At 46.1% G+C, this 23,640-nt stretch overlaps 1 protein-coding gene across 1 annotated transcript; it reads right to left on the reverse strand.

Annotated features, from left to right (window-relative positions):
• Window positions 1–213: 213 nt before the first annotated feature.
• PPIL1 (peptidylprolyl isomerase like 1) lies at window positions 214–23,435 on the reverse strand. The gene is made up of 4 exons (XM_004018785.6): window positions 23,348–23,435; window positions 19,839–19,993; window positions 2,166–2,234; window positions 214–1,406 (listed from the first exon to the last, which is right to left on the reverse strand). Exons 1-4 carry the CDS (start codon window positions 23,401–23,403, stop codon window positions 1,186–1,188), a joined length of 501 nt encoding a protein of 166 aa, XP_004018834.1. The 5' UTR covers window positions 23,404–23,435; the 3' UTR covers window positions 214–1,185.
• Between the last annotated feature and the right edge of the window lie 205 nt (window positions 23,436–23,640).

Raw genomic sequence — 23,640 nt, forward strand, 5'->3', positions numbered from 1 at the left:
AAATGCTGGTCAACATCACTTAACTTCCTTCTCTGGTACCTCCTTTTAAAAGTCAAACCTACTCTTGGATGGCTGAAATCTACTAGAGATCTCCAAACCTAACATAATATGAAAACCTAAAGATCAGTCCTACAATAAGTCCTTCTTGAGATGATTCAGAGGTCCAAATGGCTGTTAGAACCTCGTACAATGTTTAAGATCAGACTACAGCAGTGATTTCAACCAACAATGGCATTTTATTTTGGAAGTTTCTTTGCATTCCATAGGTATTAACTTCCTTTCCCTCACCACTCCCTCCTTAAAAAAAAAATTAGAAAGATTAAAAAAATACATATAAACTCTCTTACCTAATTTCTCTTAAGTCTTAGTTTAAAAAAACTTAAGTGGTGCTTCTCCTTTATGAGAATACTGCTTTTTTAAGGAGAACTCACAGTCTGCCTTTGTGCTCACGACAGATTTCTACTCCTTCCTGGAGGAAAAATGGTCAATGCGTCTGCTTCTTTTTAATAAATTCATTTCTCGATTATTACACATTATCATTCCCCACTCGACACCTTCTTAGAAACTTGATTGTTGGATGCATTTTTCATTTGGCAAAAATTCAATGTGGCTTTGCGTGGGATGTCTAAGTGTCAGAAACAGTAGTGTTGATGTTCTGAGAGGAAAAATATATACAGAGATGCATACAATCCCTGGAAGAACAAATGCAAGAGACTGAAATAGGGGGCGCACACAGTTAAGAAGGCTGAGAGACACTACTTGGTTTTGGATTCTATGGGTGTCAGCCACTGAAGACTGCAGTATAGGCCACAATATGAATTTCCACAAGGGGTTGGTTAGGCACTGCAAATGACAGAGTGGGCTTCACTTTGTCTGAAGCGCATGAAGCAGACGCACACGAGAAGGAGCAGTGTGGGTCGTGTGCAGTGAGCAGCTGTCTGTGAAAGATCATGTAGGAGCGTTTCTGCAAATGCTCAGTCAGCACAGGCACCGGGGAAGAGAACAGAAGCATCTGATCAAAATACACGTCCGTCTCCAACTCACCCAAGACCCCAGGCCTCCTCAGCGCCTCAGATTTGCGAGGCCAAAACGAAGTTTAGAGTTATGCGTCATTCTAGGTCATCTGCAAACCGGTTTGCTGGGGCCATCTCAGAAGACCTGGGTGTGCCCGAGAGGGCAGCAAGTCTACCCGGAAGGGTATGCCTTAATGATCTTCACGTCGTCCACGGGGCGGTCCTGGGAGTTTGTTTCCACCATTCCAACTCGATTCACCATGCCTATACCCTGACACACACGGCCAAAAATGGTGTGTTTGCCATCAAGCCACTGGGTGGGAGCCAGGGTCACAAAGAACTGGCTGCCGTTGGTGTCAGGCCCTGCATTGGCCATCGCGAGAATTCCAGCCCCTGGTGGCAAAAAGGAAGAGGAAAGAGTATGAGTAAGCCTGACACTCCGGCCTGGACCTGCTATACCGGCCTAGGGATAGAAAGAAGCCACACCAAGCACCCAACCGCACAACCCTGCCCTCAGGCAGGCTCTCTACTCTCACACAGAGGCTGACAACTGGACTACCCCAATGGCCTCAGCTTCCTTGTCTTCACCAAGTGAAGCTGCTCAGTCATGTGCGACTCTGCGATCCCGTGGACTGTAGCCTACCAGACTCCTCCATCCATGGAATTTTCCAGGCAAGAGAACTGGAATGGGTTGCCATTTCCTTCTCCAGGGGATCTTCCTGACCCAAGGATCAAACCCAGGTCTCCCACATTGCAGGCAGACACTTTAACCTCTGAGCCCCCAGGGAAGCCCTGTCTTCACCTACTCCTCAGCTTATATCCATCATGATCCCTGCTAACTGCTGGACCAGGTTCTCAATTCCCCTCAAAAATCCAGGAAGGTCTCCTGCTTCTTTGCAGAATCTTTTGCTTTCCTGCAACATTCAACAAGCAGTGAGAATTGAGATCACTCAGATCAGTGCTCTGAATCGCTCAGGACTCTGAGAGGCGCCGCTTTCCCTAATCGGCCAGAGCTCTTTGGGGCGCTGCAGCTGGGCAGCTACATGGCACCACACCATGGTGTCAGGCAGTCACCCTGAATCACTGCCAAATGAGTGAGCTTTTAAAATCCACTCCCTCTTCCTACCGAGTCCAGCCAGATCATACACTTACCTGTGAATTTCAAGTCTGGATGAAGTTCATCTTCAAACTGCTTGCCATAGATAGATGCACCACCTCGACCTGCCAGTTAGAAGATGGGAAACCAGTCAGTCAGTCCCACATTCTACCACACAACAAGAACTATGGTCCAGGGCCAAAAGATTGTTTGGAGTGCAAGAAAGGAAAATCAGTGAGCACACCCAGCCGCCTGCTAAGTACAGTGCAACTACACAGCCCAGCAGCAGAACCAAGCACTAACACAGCACATTCACATCACCAGTTTCATTTAGGCAGGACGTTTCTCTTCGAAATAACACTGGGTTTTTTTTTTCCTGCTTATTAAAGTAATACATGTTCACTGTCAAAATGCAGAAAACATAGATCATTATCAAAGGAACAGCAAATTCTCCTGAATCTAACAATCTACAATAACCACCATTCATGATTTGACGTGTTAAGAGCTTCCTTAATTTTTTACATTTTTATGAGTACTTCAGACAGGAGTGGTCCAAGCCCTAACCCTGCGCCTGTCACAGACATTGCTAAATCAATCAGCATTCTTCCCTGCAGAGCTCAGTTTGGCCTCTGAATCTGTACCCACCCACAACTCCAGACAGCTGTTTTCAATGGATCAGAGATGGCATAAGAACTGAAACCTATTCACTATCCTTAACCTAGATGAAGGGAAAAAAATAATTTAAGTCAAAGATAACTAGCTTAAGGAGAAAAAGGGACAGTGTTAAGTGGCAATGCGGAAGAAAATAATAATATTACAGTAAGCAGAATTCATTAAGAGGACAGGCCACATACCGTAAGTGAAGGAGGAAACAGACAGAGCTGGACTCCGTCTCAGGCCAGGCTGCGAACACTGGGCTACACACATGGTCACCCTCCCAGTGGACTCTGAACTATGCGGCCGGTGTCTATAGAAACGGCACACCAACGGGAAACCAGACCCCCGGATAAAAGAGCCTCAGGACTTGGACTTGGACTCTCCCTTGCCTAAAAGAATATGCTAATTATCTCTGTAACAGAACAAAGTGGTAAGTTCCATTATGTTTATAGGGATACGACCACAGGCCTATTGATAAATATCCACTGTTCATCTAGTCTTGTGACACATGAATCCCGGGTTAACTTTGATCGTATCTCTCTTTCACCTTGTCCAGACTAGTTTCAAGGAATTTGGGGAGGTGGGTTTGAACAAGTACACTTAGAGTATACAAGGTTTTCACAGAAACTGGTCGGGGTCCCTGGCTAAGAGGAGACTCTGCCTTGGGCCCGCCGGTGTAATGAACTACACTCCACTATCTGCACTGTCCTGAGTGTTTGTTTCCCAGAATGCGTGGCTACAACATTTGGTGCATTGGCCGGGAAACTTCTCACTTTGAGGAGACAAGTCCCATTTGGGACTATGCTGGGGCCTTGTGGCTTGAATCTTCTAGGGAGGGGGAAGGCGCCTCGCCCTTCTGGAAGGATTCTGCTTCTCAACGCCCAAACTTTTCACGTTAGCAGGTAGTGGACGGCAGCAGGGGAGCTGAGCGCTCAGGTGAGGAGGACTCCACCAGGCAGGGTGAAAGAGGGGGCCTGATCACCCCCCTGGGAGGGACTAGAAGGGGCATGGACCCACAGGGGCCTGGAATAGGCAGGCAGCAGCAATTGCTTGGTACACAGGTCGACGAGCGTGCTAGGGCTTAGGAAGGGAATTTGTGAAGGTCATTTAGGAGGTGTGTCCACGCCGTCTTAGGAAAAATTATTACCAAGCGATCGCCAGGGGATTTTAAGATAGACAACTGGTCCTTGTATACTCGTATTCTGCCTTCCCCCAGGAGGTGTCCCGTTTGCTGTAAAATTCTTGACCCCTTCGGAATTGTTAGGCTAGAAGGAGGGGGGATACATAAGTGAGTATAAATTGACTTTTCCAGATGTGGCCTGGTACATGGGATATTGAACCCATCTGTGTTTTCACCTGTACCTGATCAAGCCCACCAAGGCAGAATGGACTTTAAGGGAAAAACAGTCTTAGACCACGTGGTGTTCTGGTTTGGCTGTGCTGACCAACAGGTAAAGAAAGACATGCCAACCCCCCTTCGCCCTCTGGGATCTGGCAGGTAAGGCTCTTCTCACCCCAATTAAGAAGGAGGCAGAATGGCAATTTAAGTGTCATTGAGTGGAAACATCGAAAGTACGTAGGGTACTGAGAATTTCATAGACAGAACCAAAAAAACGTAGAAGAAGCTCTGAAAGGTATTTGTCTCATGGACACATTCCTACACAGACTTCCACAGCACTTCCAGCTGCTGGGTATGTGGGGCTGTGCCTCCGTCAGTGATGGACGGACTTCCTTGGTGCGTGTCACCGCTCTGCCAAGGAGAGTTTAAACTGCTCTGTTCTTTTCTGGGATGACAAAAAGAGACTTTCCTCTCTCTTGTCAATCATAACCTCTCCTTGCTCTCTTGGTGTAAGACCTACAGTCAATAGACTTGGGTCATGGGGTTACATTTGATATAAATGCCAGCATAACAAAAGCCTAACCTACATCAAGCCCCGGTAAATCTACCTTATTTACATGCTAGGTGGACAAGATCCGTGTTTCAATGGTAAGAGCATACTGCTGCCTTATTCGTACCCTCTATAGAAACAACAGATATCACGATTAAAGTAAAGGCCTTGACTAATTTCACAAAACAGGACCTCCTAGATAAAACAAAAGCCATCCAAGCCTTAAATAAAAAACAAATCCAAATGAAAAAAGTGGTGATTCATAATAAAATGGCTTTGGACATACAGCTGCTCAAGGAGGGACCTGTGCTATAATTAAGATTAAATGTTGTGTATACATTCCTGACTTATCTGGTAATGTAGCGACTGCTTTAGATGACACGAAAAACCAGGTAAAAGCAATGTCAAATAAAAACATTCCTTCCTGGACTTCGGTCCTGTCTTGGGTGAAGGACGATTGATGGAAGACTATATTTACCATTGTTATAGTTGCCTTGATAGTTCTGCTTTGTAGACCCTAAATTTTACAATGTATTATAAACTTTGTAACCCAAAGGCTGATGTCATTCTCCTAAATTGGTGGTCGGAGAGCCAGGGTACAATATATCCCTATGAGTGATGCTCATAATATGAGTTAAGAACATCAAGAGCAGGGAATGGAGGAAACAGACAGAGCTGGACTCCGTCTCAGGCCAGGCTGCGAACACTGGGCTACACACATGGTCACCCTCCCAGTGGACTCTGAACTATGCGGCCGGTGTCTATAGAAACGGCACACCAACGGGAAACCAGACCCCCGGATAAAAGAGCCTCAGGACTTGGACTTGGACTCTCCCTTGCCTAAAAGAATATGCTAATTATCTCTGTAACAGAACAAAGTGGTAAGTTCCATTATGTTTATAGGGATATGACCACAGGCCTGTTGATAAACATCCACTGTTCATCTAGTCTTGTGACACATGAATCATGGGTGAACTTTGATTGTATCTCTCTTTCACCTTGTCCAGACTAGTTTCAAGGAATTTGGGGAGGTGGGTTTGAACAAGTACACTTAGAGTATATAAGGTTTTCACAGAAACTGGTCGGGGTCCCTGGCTAAGAGGAGACTCTGCCTTGGGCCCGCCAGTGTAATGAACTGCACTCCACTATCTGCACTGTCCTTCTGAGTGAGTTTGTTCCCGGAACACGCGGCTACAACGTAAGGAGAAGATGAAGAAACACAGCACTGGGAACGATTTGCTGGGAACCATACCACCACATGATTTATATTATTGATACGCCCGTAAGAGTCCATACTCTCGTTATGCTGGGCACCCAGGTTTATTGTTAGAAAAAAATGATACATTCAATAAGAATTTACCATAGGAAAAAATGTCCTAATAGGAGATAATTCTCCTAATCAATTATTTAGTTAGCCATATGCCTTGTTGAACTATTTTGGCCTCTCGGGGCTTTCCTGATAGCTTAGCTAGTAAAGAATCCACCTGCAATGCAGGAAATCCTAGTCCAATTCCTGGGTTGGGAAGATCTCCTGGAGAAGAGAAAGGCTACCCACTCCAGTATTCTGGCCTGGAGAATCCCATGGACTGAACAGTCCTGGGGTCACAAAGAGTCTTACATGACTGAGTGCCTTTCACTTTCACTTTCAAGTTGGCCAGTCAAGACAAAACAGCCTGCAACACAGTGAGCAGAGGATTTTACCAGCTTATTCTGCTCACCTGGCAGCCAGGAAACCGGCCAGAGGCAGGGAGCTCACTTTCTTTTACAGCCTGCTGTGAAAGTAGCATGTTAAAGCACCATGTCCACCCCCAGAGGGCCCTGGGCCCTGCTACAATGTAAAAAAAATCCTTTGCTTTATCTTTTAGGATGCTCCACCACAGGGAGCCTGTCACAGCCCCCGGTTCAGGAAGGAAACACTGTTCTCATGTAAAGAGGCATGGGGGTGAATCCTAACAGAGCTGGGGAAACCTCCCACCTGGCCCAGGCTACCTAAGCTTCTGGAAAATTACTGAACTACCAAACTATGTAAAAATTCATTCCAAAAATCCCAACTTCCCAGTATACCTCCAAACAGCACTTATATAACCAATATATTCCCTCTGACTACAGGGTCAATGTTCCTGCTTGAGCCTGGGGTGAAGGTAGGGGGGTTAGCTGCAGGGCTAGGCCTGAAGATGAAAGAGGAGAAAGAGGGCTATGGGGACGAATCCAGGTCAAGCCCTACCCCCAGGGCTTGAATGAGCAAGCTGAGGGTTCAGCAGCTCAGAAGTATGATCTCTGCAAGTCAAGGACTGCCAGAGCCTCACGGATGAAGCCTGGAGTTTTAAGCAATCAGGAGATGATAAGAAAGGGCCTGGAGGCCCCTTTTTACTCACTAGGCACAGTTTGACCAACCACAAGTACTTCGGGCCATGAAGATAGTTTAGTCATAATGTTATCTTTTCATAACTTAATTCAGTTCAGTAGGGTTTGCAGCAAAATGTCAGAAAGACAGATAATTCCAATCACAGCATTCCTTTGGGCATGTGGAATAGGGGAGAGATGGTAGGAGGACAGAAGTGATTAAAGAGGTCTCTGGTGCGAGAGCGCAACAGGTCAACGATCACACACAAAGCCAACAGCTAGGAGGCTCTGCGGTCAAAATGCACTGTGTGCCTCCTCTGGTACAAACACAGGCCTGTTTTCCACACTCTACTCTCCAAGTCCTTTCACTCTTCAGTCCTCTCTTTCCCACATGTACTCAAAATATTTACTATTTCAGACATAAAATAATACAAAGGATAATAGGACAGGCAACTGTGCAGCCTCCGCTCAAGGAATAAAAGCGTGCAGGGGCTCCCCTGGTGGTCCAGTGGCTAGACTCCGCCTCCCAAAGCAGGAGGCACAGGTTCAAATCCCTGTCCAGGGAACTAGATCCCCACATTTGAGAATCTGCAACTGAGAGTCTGCATGCCGCAACTAAGACTTGGTGTAGCCAAATAAATAAAAACAAAAAGAAAGAAAGAAAGAAAATACGGCTAGTCTGATAGGGACAGAGTAAAGGGACAAAGTAGGTGATTAAATAATTAACCCCACTAGGGGACTGTAAGTAGAAAAAACATGGGAGACCCTGTAAGTTAATGATAAAGAGCAGGCTTGCTTATGAGACCTGCCCCCAAACAAGAAAATAGTGGTGGCAGGAGCCCCACATCCGGCCCACTAAGCTCAGTGAGCTAATGATGCCCAGGACACGCTCTCTGCACACATAAAAAACACAGTAATTCGTGGACCTAACTTGACCACATAGGGATGAAAAATTTTCCTACACAACCTGGAGAAGGAACTGATGACAGAAACATAACGTCTACTCAGAAAAGACAAAAAGAGTTCTTCCCCTGGCTCCCTGCTTTTTATTATAAAACTGTAGCCCAGTAAGTTCTCAGCACGTGGCAACCCCTCGCCTGCCCACCTGTAAACCACACAAGTGCCCTATTCTAATAAATCACTTATCTGTATCTCTTTGCCTCTCACTGAATTCTTTCTGTGCTGAGATGTAAAGAACTGTGGTACTGGGAACTCTGGAAGCTCCTGAAATGACACCAGCCAGTCTCAAATCCAGTCAAAGACCCCAAGCACACATCCCCCACCCCATTTCTCTCTCTCAACTCCACTGTTCCCCAAGAGCTGACACGGGCTATGATGGAGCTCACTTTCCTCTCAGAGAACCACTATTCTGACCAGGGATTTGTCATTTCTGGGCATTTTCTTTTCTACTACATATTGTCTGCATCCTTAAACAAGGATACTGTTGTCTGCATGCTTTCAAGTTTATATAAATGGTACTATACTCTATATGTGCTATGCTAAGTCGCTCAGTCATGTCCGACTCTGTGCGACCCCCATGGACTGTAGCCTACCAGGCTTCTCCGTCCATGGGATTCTCCAGGCAAGAGTACTGGAGCGGGTTGCCACTGCGTGCTTTGAAGTTTATATAAATGGTACTATACTCTATATGTGCTATGCTAAGTCGCTCAGTCATGTCCGACTCTGTGTGACCCCATGGACTGCAGCTCACCAGGCTCCTCCGTCCATGGGATTCTCCAGGCAAGAGTACTGGAGTGGGTTGCCATTTCCTTCTCCAATACTCTATATATTCTTCTGCAGTTAGCTTTTTTTTGGCTCACACTGTAAGTGATATTCATCCATTGTTCCAGGCAGCTCTCCGTAGTATTCATTCTGTTGTCTGATCACACTGCAATCTTACCTTTTCTCGTGGCGATGGATATTTAGGATCTCGCCCGTGGTTTTGCTATCATAAACTACGCTGCAATAACCATTCTTCTACTGTCTCCCGAACACAAGTGCAGGAGCGCTCAGGGACTACACCTCACGGGGGACGTGCAGGCTCACAGGTTATGAGCGTTTCACCATCACGACATTTCCCCACCTATCCTGTCAGATGGGGCCCCACTGTGCACGCCACCCCGCAGGGCTCTCCCTCTCACTGCCTGAGGTCCTTTCGCCAGGCTTTCTAACGTGTGTCAGTTTGAGGCGTACCAGCTCTCTTGTGTTTTAAACTACGTTTCCCTGGAGCTGTGCATAATTTCGTGTTTAGTGGTTATCTAGCTTTCCTCCCGTCAACAGCCACATTTCAACTGAGTGGTCTGACATTTTACACTGTGTGTGTGTGTGTGTGTGTGTGTGTGTGTGTATTTTACTAGTAGGATTATTCTAGATACTGATCCTTTGTCAGTTAATGCTTTTGCAAGTATTTTTTCTCCAGTTTACTTTTTTCCACTCGTTTAATGGGATCTTCTGGCACTAAGAGTTTTTTCGCAGTTGAAATTCCTTAAACTGTTTCCGTATGACCTGTGCTTTCTGTTTCTTAAAACTAACAAAACAGAAATCCTTTCTTATTCCCAAGAGTCCTCTGACGTCTCTTCCTCCTGCTCCTGCTCACCGACTATAGAAACCTCTCAAGGTGAACTGAAGCAGCATCTGAGACATGCAGAGTGGTCTCCCACACAAAGATCACCAAACTTGGCGCTACCTGTCCCCACCACTCCCAGAGCTGGTGGGATCATGGATCAATACCCAGCCCTAAAGCAGCCAACGGTCAGCCAGTTTACTCATGAGGAGGCCAGTGTGAAAGCTCTGCTTGGGGCATTTGACAGGAGAAGGTGACTAACCACAATCCAATCAAGGCCTCTCTTCCAGCAAGAAAGCCTCTAACAGATACTGAAGCTGTCTTCTGAGCATTTCCAACCCCTTCTCCACAGCCTGCCTCAACCTCAGAGACAAAAAAGGCAGGTACTGACCCATCCCTTTTGCAGCTAAGGGTGACCAGATGACCCAGTTCTGACTTACTAACGTATACAGAAGCCACTGAGTAGGGCTTCTAGGAAAGCTACAGCTTTCCTGACAAAAAGGGACAGACTCCTCTGTCTCTCATCCTCCTCCCTGGAAGGCAGAGGTGACGTCAGCAGCAATGGCAGCCATCTTGCAACCATAAGACAAGTTTGATACCAAAGGCCAAAGCACTAAGAACGGTGGAGTGGAACGACACAGCAAGCCTGGATCCCCGACAACTCTGCTGGGCAGGGGAGCCCCCCGCAACTGCTTAACTTCAGACATTCTGTCACATGAAAAAAGCAAAGCCTCCGTGGTTTTCTGTTACTTGTAGCCAAAAGGATCCAAAACTGATGCAACCACTTTGTTAGTTAACAGTAGGAAGGGGAAGCTGCCTAGTGCGGCTGCTAGCGGATGGCCAGGGCAAACGCCAGATACCAGATCTAACACAGCAAATGACACTACAGCTCTCCAAGAAGCTTCACAGTTCTTAAGGTAAGAGTCCTCTCATGCTCACTTGCCTTTGGGGTCAAAGAGGTCTGGATTTTGGGTCCCACTTCACCACGGACTAGTTGTGCAACCTTAAGCAAGACACTTACCCCCTCTAAGCCTCAGTTTCCTTGTCTGTAAAATAGGAATAGTACTAGAAATTATATTTCTACGGGATAATGCAAGAAACCATGTGATATATAACATGAGGCACACACGGCAGTATCAGTGATGATGAGCCCCCTTTGAGATAATCTGAGCATTTTCTGTGAGAGGTCATGATCCACCCTGGGAGTCAGTCTGCCTGAGCTTATTCTAATTTGTCTTCAAACCTCCACCACTCCCCGGCTGCTCCTGCTCTTTGTGGGTAACTTTGCTTCTTAATTCACTAAGAAGATGAGAACTTTCACATATTTTCGCCACCAAGTCCTCTTTCCTTCCTACATCTCTACCCATTTACTTTTCCTCTTCTGCTATTAAACACTCAAACTGTCCAAATGATTATCCTACCACCACATACTAATCAAGCCCATTCACCTTTAAAACACTTGGCAACTTCGATGTTCCGCTCTCCTATATCAACTTTCTTTCTAGTACATCATTCCTATCAGCATAAAAACATGGTATTACTGTTTCCCATTCTGGAAAAATGGCAACAATAACAAACACTGTCTCCAAGTTTCCCCCCATGTCTCTGCATCAATTCCCAGAAAAACTCCACCCCACTTCTGCTGCTGCCTCTTGACGCCCTCCATACAGCTGCTTGCCCTCACCACTCTGCCGAGACGGCTCTTGTCAAGGTCGTCGGTACCACTACGTCGTCACTGAGTCCCACCGTCGTCGGGCCTCACCCTGCCTGATCTGCGAGCAGCGTCTCGTAGCTGCCGTCGCCCCTCCTGAACCCCACCTTCACTGCAGCTCTTGACTCTCCTCTGCTGGCCCTTCTCAGCTCCCTTCTCTTCTATCACAGACGCTGGCCCTGCACTGTTACGTGAAGACTTCTCTTTCCAGTCCTTGCTCCCTCACCCCTTTATCTTTCACAGGTGTTAGCCCATTAAATCTCCTGAACTCCTAACTCTGTCCAGGCATGTGCTTCCCAGAGGACCAGCACCAAGGGAACCGCTATCGCCGTAGTCCAGACTACAAGCTTTAGCTTTGGCAACAACGAGACCTTCTAACTGGTCTCCCTGCTTCTGGCCTTGCCTGCAGCTTTCCTCACTAGTCTATCCTCCACGTGGAAGTCAGGGGTATCCTTTAGAACAAGTCTGATCGTGGCAGACCTCTGCTCAAAATCCTCCAGTGACACTTCTCCACACTTGGGACAAAATGCAAAGTCTTCATGACAACTTACAACACTTTCCAGGACCCCCCGCCACTCTCGCCCTCGCCACCTGCTCCAGCCACACCGGCCTCTGCTGTGTCTTGCAGAGCACACTCTGCACTGAGACCTCTGACTGCTGTTCCCTCCAGATGGCCCCAGCCCTGGCAGTCTCATGGCGCACTGCTTTACTTCATCCAGAGCTCCGCTCACATAACCTACCAGAGGCCTTCCTTAATCACACTATCCACACCACCACCTCTCTCCATATCCCAGTGGTTCTCAACCAGGCGACACTCTGCCCTCTGGGGACACTGAACAATATGCGCAGATATTTTTGGTTATCACACTGAGGGGTCTACTGGCATCTGGGGGTAGAGGTCAAAGAAGCAGCTAAATCCTACAAGGCACAGGACACTCCCACAGCACAGAATGCCCAACATGTCCGTAATGCCAAGACTGAGAATCCCTGCTCTACCCCCTTATCCATCGTTCTTCCTGTGCCATTTGTCACCCATATTAGGTGCTTCTTTGTTCACTCTCTCCTACTAGAATGAGCTTCACAAGGGCTTTCTTAGTCATTACTGTATCCCCAGCTCCTAAAATAATGCCTGGAGTCCAACAGACACTTGTTAAGTGAATTAATAACCAAAATGAATAATAAAAACCCTATTTTTCTGCGCTCGTATTTTGTATCAAGTCTGTGCTAACCATTTTCCAAACATCTGCTCATTTACTACTCACAATAACCCCACGAGGTACATATAACCACACTCCCCATTTACAGATAAGAAGCTCAGCAAGGTTACATAACTTGTCTACATTTAAGAAGTGTTCATGTGAAGCCAAGATTCAACCCCAAGCCCACCAGGCTCCACAACCCTCTGTCCACCCTAACACTACATTACCTTGCCACGTACCATGGGTGGATTAAATGTCCTCACATACTTTCCTTACAAAGAATCCCAAATGGTCCCCGATGATGCTGGATCAAACCTGAATTTCTGTCTGTGGATCTCTATGAACCGGCCTGATCTAAATCCCCACTCTCTCTCCTACTGCTCTGTACTCTGTCCCTAACTGGTCCTCCCTTACTGTCCCTTAAACACGCGGTTCAGGGGCCTTAGAAATCACATTTCCGGCATCTGTCCTGGGTGTGGAGAGGTAGCTGGGCTGCGTCACTGCCAGTCCCGTGCAAGACATGGTGCCTGGGGTGACGGCTCTCCCTCACACCCCGGAGGCCTCTCTCCCTTGAGCCTCTTCTTTGCATTCATTCTGAAATCTAAAATGCCCTTCCCTGTCCTCTCAAGAGTTAAACTTCTACATCTCCTTTCAGGCTCACCTCAAAATCCGCTTCCATCCCATTCCAGCCCCACTTCCACTGTGCTTCCCTCTCATCATGAGCTATCCCAGCCTCTGTTCTATAGATGGCCGAAAGCGTATAACCACGGATGTGCACATTTATCGTATTATTACTTCTTTCTGAAAGTCAGTCACTCAGTTGTGTCCGACTCTGTGCGACCCCTTGGACTATACAGTCCGTGGAATTCTCCAGGCCAGAATAATGGAGTGGATAGCTTCTCCAGGGGATCTTCCTACAGGTAGATTCTTTACCAGCTGAGCTGCAAGAGAAGCCCAAGAGTACTGGAGTGGGTAGCCTATCCCTTTTCCAGCGGATCTTCCCAACCCAGGATTTGAACCGGGGTCTCCTGCATTGCAGGCAGATTCTTTACCAACTGAGCTATGAGGGAAGCCCCCATGTTATTACTTTCCCATTGTTTCTTATAATAAGTACCTTGTCTTCATGGCAGGGCAGGGAGCTCTGCAAGGAAGAGAAAAATGCCTTGGCTTCTCATGTTTAAATACTCCTCACAGGCCTTGGAATAGTACAGGATACCTCGCAGACTCTTACCAAACATTCATCAAATGAATAAAATTAACAACGAGCCTGCTGTTCAACACTTTATGTTTCAGGTGTTCCAGGAGCTACTAAGAGGTGAGATGCAATCAGAGGGAGGGTGATGCACAGCATAGGCAGCGCGATCACGGCAGCCGGTGACACCGTGAGGCCAAGCGCAGAGCAGGAAGAGCGAAAGGAGAGCTTGACGGGATGCCGGGTCACTAGGGAGGGGACACAGAGGAGTCAGCAGACAAGACACAGGGGACACTCAGAGGGCTAAGGACGCTTTCAACACAGCATTATTACAATGAGGGAGATTTAAAAGAAGAAAAATGGTTTAATGTGAACAGGAGGTCAAAGATAGCCAAACTGAAAAAACATCTGGCAAAGGTGTATCGGAAAGATCATGGAAAGGATAGTTACAGAGAAGCCAGACTGAGGGACGGCTGGGGATGGAAATGATTCATCGACCTGCTGAGGAGCTCAGGAGGCCACGCGCAGCATGTCTTGTATTACCTAATCAGCTAGCAGTCCACACTCGGGACCCAGGAGGGCCCAGTTCCTGCTTGCCTTCCACCATAGGCCTGCCAGCAGGCTTAGCTCAACTACTCACTATACTTGAGGTTGGACGCAATTATTTGGAAATCTTCTGAGTGATTCAATTTCATTAAAATTACATCAGGGAAACGTGACATTATGAAGGATTGAGAACCAAGTATAGAAATATTGGGAAGCTCTGATATGAGCACTCACATCTGAGTCACTTCCAATTCTTGTACACTAATCAAGGGCACTCTCAGTTCTACTGGTGTTATAAATTAAAATTTTATCTCATAACAAGGGAGAGGAGGAAGGCAGGAAAGAAGTACATCAACGTGTTGATAGGACGTTTTCAGACTAAGAAAGCAGAGTGAAGCACAATTAGACTCTGCCCCCTCCAATAACGGATGAAGCAAAGCCAAAAAATTCAATCTCTTTCAAAGTCAAAAATTCATCAGCAAAAATCAAATTGGAAAAGAGAGACAGTCTTATTACAAAGATTCTGACAAGTCAGTCAAAGAAAGAATTAAGAGATTCTTCTTCCTGCACTCCTTTAAGTAGAAATCAGGAAAGGACGCACGCCACACAGAATTATTACACATACCCTCCAATTTTGTGAAGCAAACAAGGGGAGTGGGTGAATAGCCCTGAAGAAGTTAAGGAGAAGCTCTTGAAGGCAGAAGCCCACACACCAGAGGCATTCAGTGGTGGTGGTCAGGCTACCAGCAACAGCCACCTTAACAGGCAGGAGGAACACAGGGCCGTGATGGATTAGGATACACTACTCCAAAGAAAGGGTCCACACTGAAGAGTTCAAGTTGAAGGAATCTGAGAAACAGCAGGTGCAGGAAAGACTTTTGACCTTCCCCTGAAGTGGGCATAAAGACCCTCAAGTGAGAGACACCCTTCGTACACGCAGAGGAAAGGAACATTCCTACCTCCAAGAAAGAAGGACATCAAGAGAAATCTGAATGAACAAGCCTTGCTATGTCTCCCCTAGTTTACTACACTGAGCTCATACTCATACCCACTTCTGTCCAATCACATCTTCCCACAACTTTCCACTCTGATCGAAGCTAGCGTAGAAACGCTCAGACCTTTTCAGGTCTCCATTTCCTTGTAAAGGAAATGTCATGCACAATTTATATGAAATGAATTTGTAGGCTGTTCTCTTGCTAATTTATCTTCTGTTATGGAAACACAGCTGAGAACAATAAATGGTATGAGGCTTCTTCCTCTGCTCCAACTACACTCAAGGGCTGCCCAGGGCCCAGGGCAGAAGGACACCACTAGCCTGGAGTCTGGGAAGACAGGGCAGAAGTCGGCAACGGAGCATTTGGTATGGGAAAGGCAGGTAGTCCCACACAGGTGGGGACAGCGACAAAGAGAATCCACTCAGACTGCACCCAAGCGGGTAAGGGGCAAGCTCAACGCAGATTCCGACACTAAGCAAGGATAAGGCGACAAGAAGCGGCACGGAGACTGCGAACATACACGACAAACGGAAGGAGAAAAAGAAGGCAGAAGATATAGCCCAAGAGGGGCTTCTCCGTGGCTGTCTCAGCTATAGACGCTTCAGCAGTAAGAAAAATCCAACAGAACAAGAGCTCAAAGACAAGATAATATAAATCAACAGGGTAAGGTGAAGAGATCACAGAGTTGAGCGAAGTTTGAGAGCCAAATGACACGAAGACTGCACTAATAAATAAGTCAGAGCAGTAAAGAACAGAACAGACATGACTCAAAATTGAATAAGGCAGAGAGTAAAGGTCTGAGATTATTTCAGCGGGTGCAGGAAAAAAATAGAAAAACATCATCTCACTTACTCAGAAGAAATCTGAAGGTAAAAGTGATGAAACCAAGAATAACTAGTTCCCTGAAACAGAAAATCCAATGAGTATAAAAGAGAAAATATTCAGAAATACAGAATTTTTTTCCGCTGTATTGAAGGAGGGAGCAAATCTGGCCTCAGTATTTTCCACGGCCACATTCAAAACCAAGAGGCAATGGGGCAGAATTGTCTGAAAAGATCTGAGGGAATTTGTCTGGCCCAGGTATACAGTCATGGTCTTTTTCCAACTGGAAGAAATTCTTAAACACGATTGAGTTAAAAAATATAACACCCTCCAGCCCTTGCAATAAAAACCATTTCTGCCTTCTAGTACTTACGAATAGAAAAGCCTAGTGGTGAGTGCTGAACCCTCTGAAAATGTAAACCCACTCTGTAACTGAAGGGCTCATGGGTGCAGTATAGAAAATGCTCTACACTCTGTTAAGGAAAAACAAAACTAACCAAAAAAAGGGAGCAAAGGAGGGACGACAGGTGTGAGATAATAGGCAAAAATATAGATAGATACCTGCCCCTGGTTCCTGGCACAGAGCTTCTAAAATCTTTGTAATTTCCCAAGTGATAAGAACACTAAGAGTATTTCTTGTTCTAATATTTGGTCTTTGACCCTGTCCCTAACAGACAGCTCTAGAAACCTTTATAAATTCCTAAGTGATAAGAGCACAAAGACCATCTTTTGTTTCAATGAGGTGACTCTGGGGGGCTCCTGGATGGGGGATGGTCGCCAGAAAGACTAAGTCATAATTAGAAGTTAAAAGTATCAGTGCCTGCCCCAGCTCCTTCTCCAGAGAGGGAAGGAGAAAGCCTAGAAATGGATCTAATAATTGATCACGCCCACATGAGGAAGCCTCCATAAAATCCCAGTAGTATAGGCTCTGCTGCTGCTGCTGCTAAGGTGCTTCAGTCGTGTCCGACTCTGTGCAACCCCACAAACGGCAGCCCACCAGGCTCCTCTATCCCTGGGACTCTCCAGGCAAGAACACTGGAGAGGGTTGCCATTTCCTTCTCCAATGCATGAAAGTGAAAAGTGAAAGTGAAGCTGCTCAGTCATGTCTGACTCTTTGAGACCCCATAGACTGCAGCCTACCAGGCTCCTCCGTCCATGGGATTCTCCAGGCAAGAGTAATTGGAGTAGGTCGCCATTGTCTTCTCCAGTATAGGCTTTAGAGAGCTTCAAAGCAGATGAACACATCCACATTGGGAGGGTGATGCACCCCAACTCCACAGGGACAGAAGTTCCAATCTCCAGCACCCTTCTAGACCTCACCTGAAGCATCTCTGTTCATCTGTATTCTTTGTCATATCCTCTAATAAACTGGTAAGTAAGCACTTATGTTTCCCCGGTTCTATGGCCTGCTCTAGCCAATTAATAAACACAGCTGGTGTCCAAGGAATAGCTTGATGTGGGGAGAAAAACTCCATATATTTGGTGACCAGAAATGTAAGAAGTAACGTGTTCTATGTGAGCACATAAAAGTAAAGGAGAAGCCCAGGAGGGTAGAACTGAGTTTTTCCCAACACAGGAGGCAGACAAAACTTAAGTTTTTCCTAAACAATAGGAATGGGTAGAAATTTAAGTATAACTGCCTCATCTTTCAGAGCAGGAAGTCAATTTTTCTGTTAAATAGATACAAAATTAAATATAACGCTTTTTCTTTAAAAAACAACAGGATTCATGACATAGCCTAATTCTCTTGAAATTATTTCCATCTAGCTGGCGATCCATCCTTTTAACTAGGTATCTGAAACGCAAGATGTCTAGAATAATGGTCAACGAAACTTAATGTTCATTATTTCTGAGAGGTGGGATACTGGGGAAATAGCTAACGGTGGTTAGGAATCCTCAGGAGGTATCCTTGTGAGTGATTTTTCTTGTTTTGACCACACTGCGCAGCTTGCAGGAGCTTAGCTCCCCAACCAGGGATCAAACCTGAGCCCCCTAGACGGAAGCACGGAGTCCAAACCACTGCACCAGCAGGAAATTCCCTCTTATGATTGATTTTTTGATTCTGTTTTTATACTTTTTTCTATATTCTGTATTTTGAAACGTGTCCATATATATCAAAAAAATAAAATGCCTCTTAGTCATAAAGGATTAAAAAAGGACAATTGAGAATGACAAGAAAAAGACGGAAAAAAAGCTGCCACAGAGAGACCCAAGCTGACTTCAAGGGAGAAGAGCAGGAGTAGGAATCAGCAGAGAGAAAATGCAGACTGAGAGGCAAGGGCCCTTAAAAGTTATAAATGCTGGCATCTAGCGATTTCAGTAATAAATTCCACCTAAATGATGATATCTCCAGAATTCGTACCTCGATCCTAGACCTTTCCATGAACTCCACACTCATATCCCATTACTTACTCTATGGAAGGTCTGACAAGTCTTTCAGACGGTGTCCAAAACCCAAACCAAACTCTTGGTCCACATCCAAATCTGCTGCTCTCTCAGCTTTCCCATTTTACTAAATTCAAGTCAAGAACCTTGAGGTCACCCCTGACCATCTCTTTCTCTCACCCACCTGCCCTCCTCCCTTTCCAACCTCAGCAAATTCCACTGGCTCTATTTCTATCAAAACATTACCTGAATCCAGTCACTTCTCACCACCATCTCTACTATCACGCGAGTCCCAACCACATCGAGACTGGCTGATGACAGCTGCTTTCTAACTGGTTCCCAGCTCTCACTCTTGCCCCATCTCTATTCTCCAAACAGAATTCAGTGATCTTTTTAAAGAATAAGTCAGATCGTGTCACTCTTTTGCTCAAAACCTTCTAATGGCTCCCCTCTTATTCAGAATAACACGCGAAGTCTCTACTACTATGCCCTACAAGGTCCCAACTGATCTCTTACAGGGATTCCCACCTCACAGCCTCTGGACCTACTGGAATGCTCTTCTCTCAATAACAAAGTTCATCCCCTCACTTCCTTCAGATTCCTGCTCCAACCACGCCTTCTCAGACAGGACTTCCCTGACTTTTCCACTAAAATCCTATCACCGAATCCTTTTCCTGCTTTATTGGGAGCAGGAGGGTTTCTTCCCTTTATTCTGAGCCATGTCCTTCAAACTCAGAAAAATATCTGGCACAAGGTAGGTACTCAATATTTGTTAAATGAGTGAATCAAAGAATCCACTATTTTCTTTTCCTTAAAACATTGCAAATATCTTTCTTCTGATTATGCAGACTATGTGCTTAGTCGCTGAGTCGTGTCCAGCTCTTTGCGACCCCATGGATTGCAACCCACCAGGCCCCTCTGTCCATGGGGATTCTTCAGGCAAGAATACTGGAGTGGGTTGTCATGCCTTCCTCCAGGGGACCTTCCCAACTCAGGGATTGAACTCAGGTCTCCCGCATTGCAGGTGGACTCTTTACCATCTGAGCCACCAGGGAAACCCATGAATACTGGAGTGGGTAGCCTATCTCTTGTCCAGGGGAATCTTCCTGACCCAGGAATGGAACCAGGGTCTCCTGCATTGCAGGTGGATTCTTTACCACATGAGCTATTTACTATAATTCAGGCACATATTATTTGCTCTTAGTAAGCAATACATAGAAGTTATGAGAAACTCTGTAAAGCTCAAGAGTCAAGACTGGTTTCTTGTCATATGTGTGTGTTTGGGGAAGGGTGTGAGGTAGCAAGGGCAGAAGTGGTCGCCCGAATCAACTAACCCAGGCCCTGATACTTGGAAGAGAGCTCTGGTTGCCATATACCCAGTTATAAACAGGATGAGACTTCAGAAACTATCACTGACTTAACTGTACCTGTCCCTGTTGGGTCACCTCCCTGGATCATAAAGTCTTTGATGATTCTGTGGAATTTGGTGCCATTGTAGTAACCTCGACGAGCCAGTTCAGCGAAGTTCTTACAGGTCTTTGGAGCATGCTTCCAGTACAGCTCCAGCACGATGATCCCCATGCTGCAGGGGGAGAGGACAGTAGAGCTCCAGTCAAGAACAAGGTCACGGCAGACAAGAACGTTATGGGACCGCCCCACAACTCTTCATTTGCAAGCTTATTGAGTCATGAAATGATGACAAAGGTCAGATTTCATGCTCAGCAAAGGAAAACAACACAATGCAAGTAACATAAACACAGACACCTCCTTGGAGGAAAACATGCTGGGGCTTCTGGTCCTTCTTTCAAGCAAAGTAACCACAGACAACTAAAAATCCTAACGCCTTATATACAACAAGTCACTGATCATTGGAAACCAATATAACCACCCCTAAATTAGGGAGAAAAATCTTACACCTCATTTATAACTTTATTTAAGTTGGATATTAAAATATTGGGAATTCACATTTATTTACATATACCTAAGTTTCTGGGGGCTCCCCTGGCAGCTCAGCTGGTAAAGAATCCACCTGCAATGCACGAGACCCCGGTTCCATTCCTGGGTGGGGAAGATCCCCTGCAGAAGGGATAGGCTACCCACTCCAGCATTCATGGGTTTCCCTGGTGGCTCAGATCGTAAAGAATCCCCTTGTAATGCGGGAGACCTAGGTTCGATCCCTGGGTTGGGAAGTTCCCCTGGAGGAGGGCACAACAACCCACTCCAGTACTCTTGCCTGGAGAATCCCCATGGACAGAGGGGCTTGACAGGCTATAGTCCATGGGGTCACAAAGAGTCAGACACGACTGAGTGACTAAGCACAGCACACAGCACAAGTTTCTGGGGATGGGGTGGAAACTGAGCAAATGAGAGACAGAAAGGCTTTCAGTGATTTTTGAGCCATATAAATTTGTAAAAAAATTAATGGAAAAAAAAAAAGTACAATTTGCGTGTAATGAGGAACGGTGCAACAAAGGCAAAACCTGATTAGTTCAAACCTTGCCCCAAACCTGAGCAAACTCCGGGAGATAGTGAAGGACAGGGAGGCCTGGCATGCTGCAGTCCATGGGATTGCAAAGAGTCAGACATGACCGAGCAACAACAATGTGATGAGCGCTTTTCCCCCTGAAATGCAGCTAAGAAAAAGGAACAAATAAGATTTAAGATAGGTGCTTTCCTATCTTAATTTCATTCATCTACCTCCATTTCATCACTCACTTAGACTTTAAGCTCCAAGAATGTAAGAATTGAGTCAACTCTGTATAGACTGAATACCTGGTGTGAAGCGCAGTATAAGGACTCTATAATTCAACGTGGCATGTGCTAGAAGATAGCTTTCTAAAAGCCTTCCTAGTGGCAATTCATCCTTTACACTCCTAACATTCAACATAGATTAACAGTTACTCTGTTCAAGACACGGTTCTAAGTGCTTTTCCTCTTACAGAGGAACATTCTGGTGGATACTTTTAAAATACAGGGAATAACTTTTTGGAACGGCAATCAGCAAATAAGCTATACAGATCTGGAATGTGCATACCTGTTGGCAGCAATTTCAACTTCTAAAGTTTCTACTCTATGTGAAAACTTACAAAAGTGCTTGAGGACATAATAAGTACAAGGATGTTTACTCCAGTAATTGTCCTAACAAAAAAAAAAAAAGAGAAGCAATTTAAACGTCCTTCATAGAGGGAATGACTAAAATATGAAATATCTGTACAGAAGCCTGCATGCATCACATGCAAATTACAGAAAAAAAAAACATGCAGTATGATCATACAATCTTATTATTGCTTAAATACAGAACGTAAAAAAGACGTCTTTGTGTACAGAGAAAAAGATCTGCTGATCATCCAACATCAGTTCAGTCGCTCAGTCGTGTCTGACTCCTTGCAACCCCATGGACTGCAGCACGCCAGGCCTCCCTGTCCTTCACTATCTCCCGGAGTTTACCCAAACTCATGTCCATTGAGTCGCTGATGCCATCCAACCATCTCATCCTCTGTTGTCCCCTTCTCCTCCAGCCCTCAATCTTTCCTAGCATCAGGGTCTTTTCAAACTATCAGTGGTGTGTTTACAGACAGGAGTGGCTGTCACTTCTTACCGTATACACTTCTATACAACTGCTTGAATTTAAATTTTCATTTATTTTGTAATTAGAAAAAACAAACAAACAAACAACAGGTAGTTGAGAAATTACATACTTTCAAGTAGACCAGAAAAAGTAGAATTTTTCCCTTGTAAGAAGATGGGCAAGACGGCCAGGGGGCAAAAACAGCATCTGAGAGAACTGTGCTCTGAAGGAAAGCAGCACAAGCAAGAGGACAGAAAGCCAATGGCTGGACTCTGGCTTACTGATGCGCAAATGGAAGATTGTAGGCAGAGAGGGAGGCAAAGATGAGATGAAAAAAAATCACCTTTGAAGATGAGACCACAAAATTTCAATTTTATATTGCTGGAGCAGTAAGAAATTACTTAAGGTTATTTGTCCTACAAAAAGATCACTTTTAACTTTTTCCAAAGAGGCAATGGAATGAATGGGGCTAAAGAACCTAGCGCAGCAGGCAAACAGACCAGGCTCCAAATGAGATTCCCCTACTTTATTGGCTACAAGACTTCAATCAAGCAATTTACTTTGTAAATTCTGACATTTCTCCTGCTAAAACTAGAGAGAAGGTGGAAGAGTACCTACATGATCTGAGTTGCTAAGAGGATTAAACTAAATGTGATGCTACACATAGGGGAAGCGGCACTAGCCAGTTTGGTGCTCAATACTATCTGGGGGCTTGGGCTTCCCTGGTGGCTCAGAGGATAAAGGGTCTGCCTGCAATGCAGGAGACCTGGGTTGGGAAGACCCCCTGGAGAAGGAAATGGGAACCCACTCCAGTATTCTTGCCTGGAGAATCCCATGGACAGAGGAGCTTGGCAGGCTACAGTCCACGGGATCGCAAACAGTCGGACACGACTAAGCGACTTCACTTCACTTCACTTCTTCACTATCACTTTGACAGGAGGGAATGAATGCGCTTCTTCCTGTGTTCTCCTAAAAATCTGTGTAAATAACTGAGCTACTTACAACCCTTAATATTTACATGCCTGTCTCCTTCACTATACTGTAAGTTTCTAAAGGGAAAGCTGTTTCATCCACCTCTGACCCTCCTAGCGCACGTCCCTGGCCTGTAGACTGAACGCGCGCTGGTTGAATGAAAGGATGAATGAACGGAGGGTTAGGAGGTGGGCACTCGGGCCGCTGTCGCTAACAGAGCAGGTGGGTGTGCAGCTCGGACGCGGGCACTGGCGGTCCCCACTCAGCCCCAAGGCGGCCCTCACCTCCGCCCCTCCACGAGGAGGCGACCGGCGCGAGCCCGGAACCCAGCCCCGCGGCTAAGCCTGAAACTCCACGTCGCCTCCACCAGCCCAGCCCCGGGGGCCGGACCCTCACCTGGTCTCCAGGTACACGTTGGGCGGCTGCCAAGAGTCTGGAGGAATCGCCGCCATGGCGAGGCTGGCGGAAAACTCCCGAGGCGATCGCTACTTCCGGCGTCGATTCGCCGGGGACCGCGGCTGCTGCAAGGCACTTCCGGCTCCGGCCGTTCAACTCGAGAGATGCCGAAATCGGGGGGGATTTGAGACAAGGCAGAGGAAAGGCCCCCACCCCCACCCGCACCTCCAAGGCCGAGAATCTAGAGCGTGAGGCTAAAGCAAGCTGTCTGCTAGGACGGAAAAAAGTGCCAA

Source organism: Ovis aries, chromosome 20 (assembly GCF_016772045.2).
Source record: "Ovis aries strain OAR_USU_Benz2616 breed Rambouillet chromosome 20, ARS-UI_Ramb_v3.0, whole genome shotgun sequence".
Classification (NCBI taxonomy): domain Eukaryota; kingdom Metazoa; phylum Chordata; class Mammalia; order Artiodactyla; family Bovidae; genus Ovis; species Ovis aries.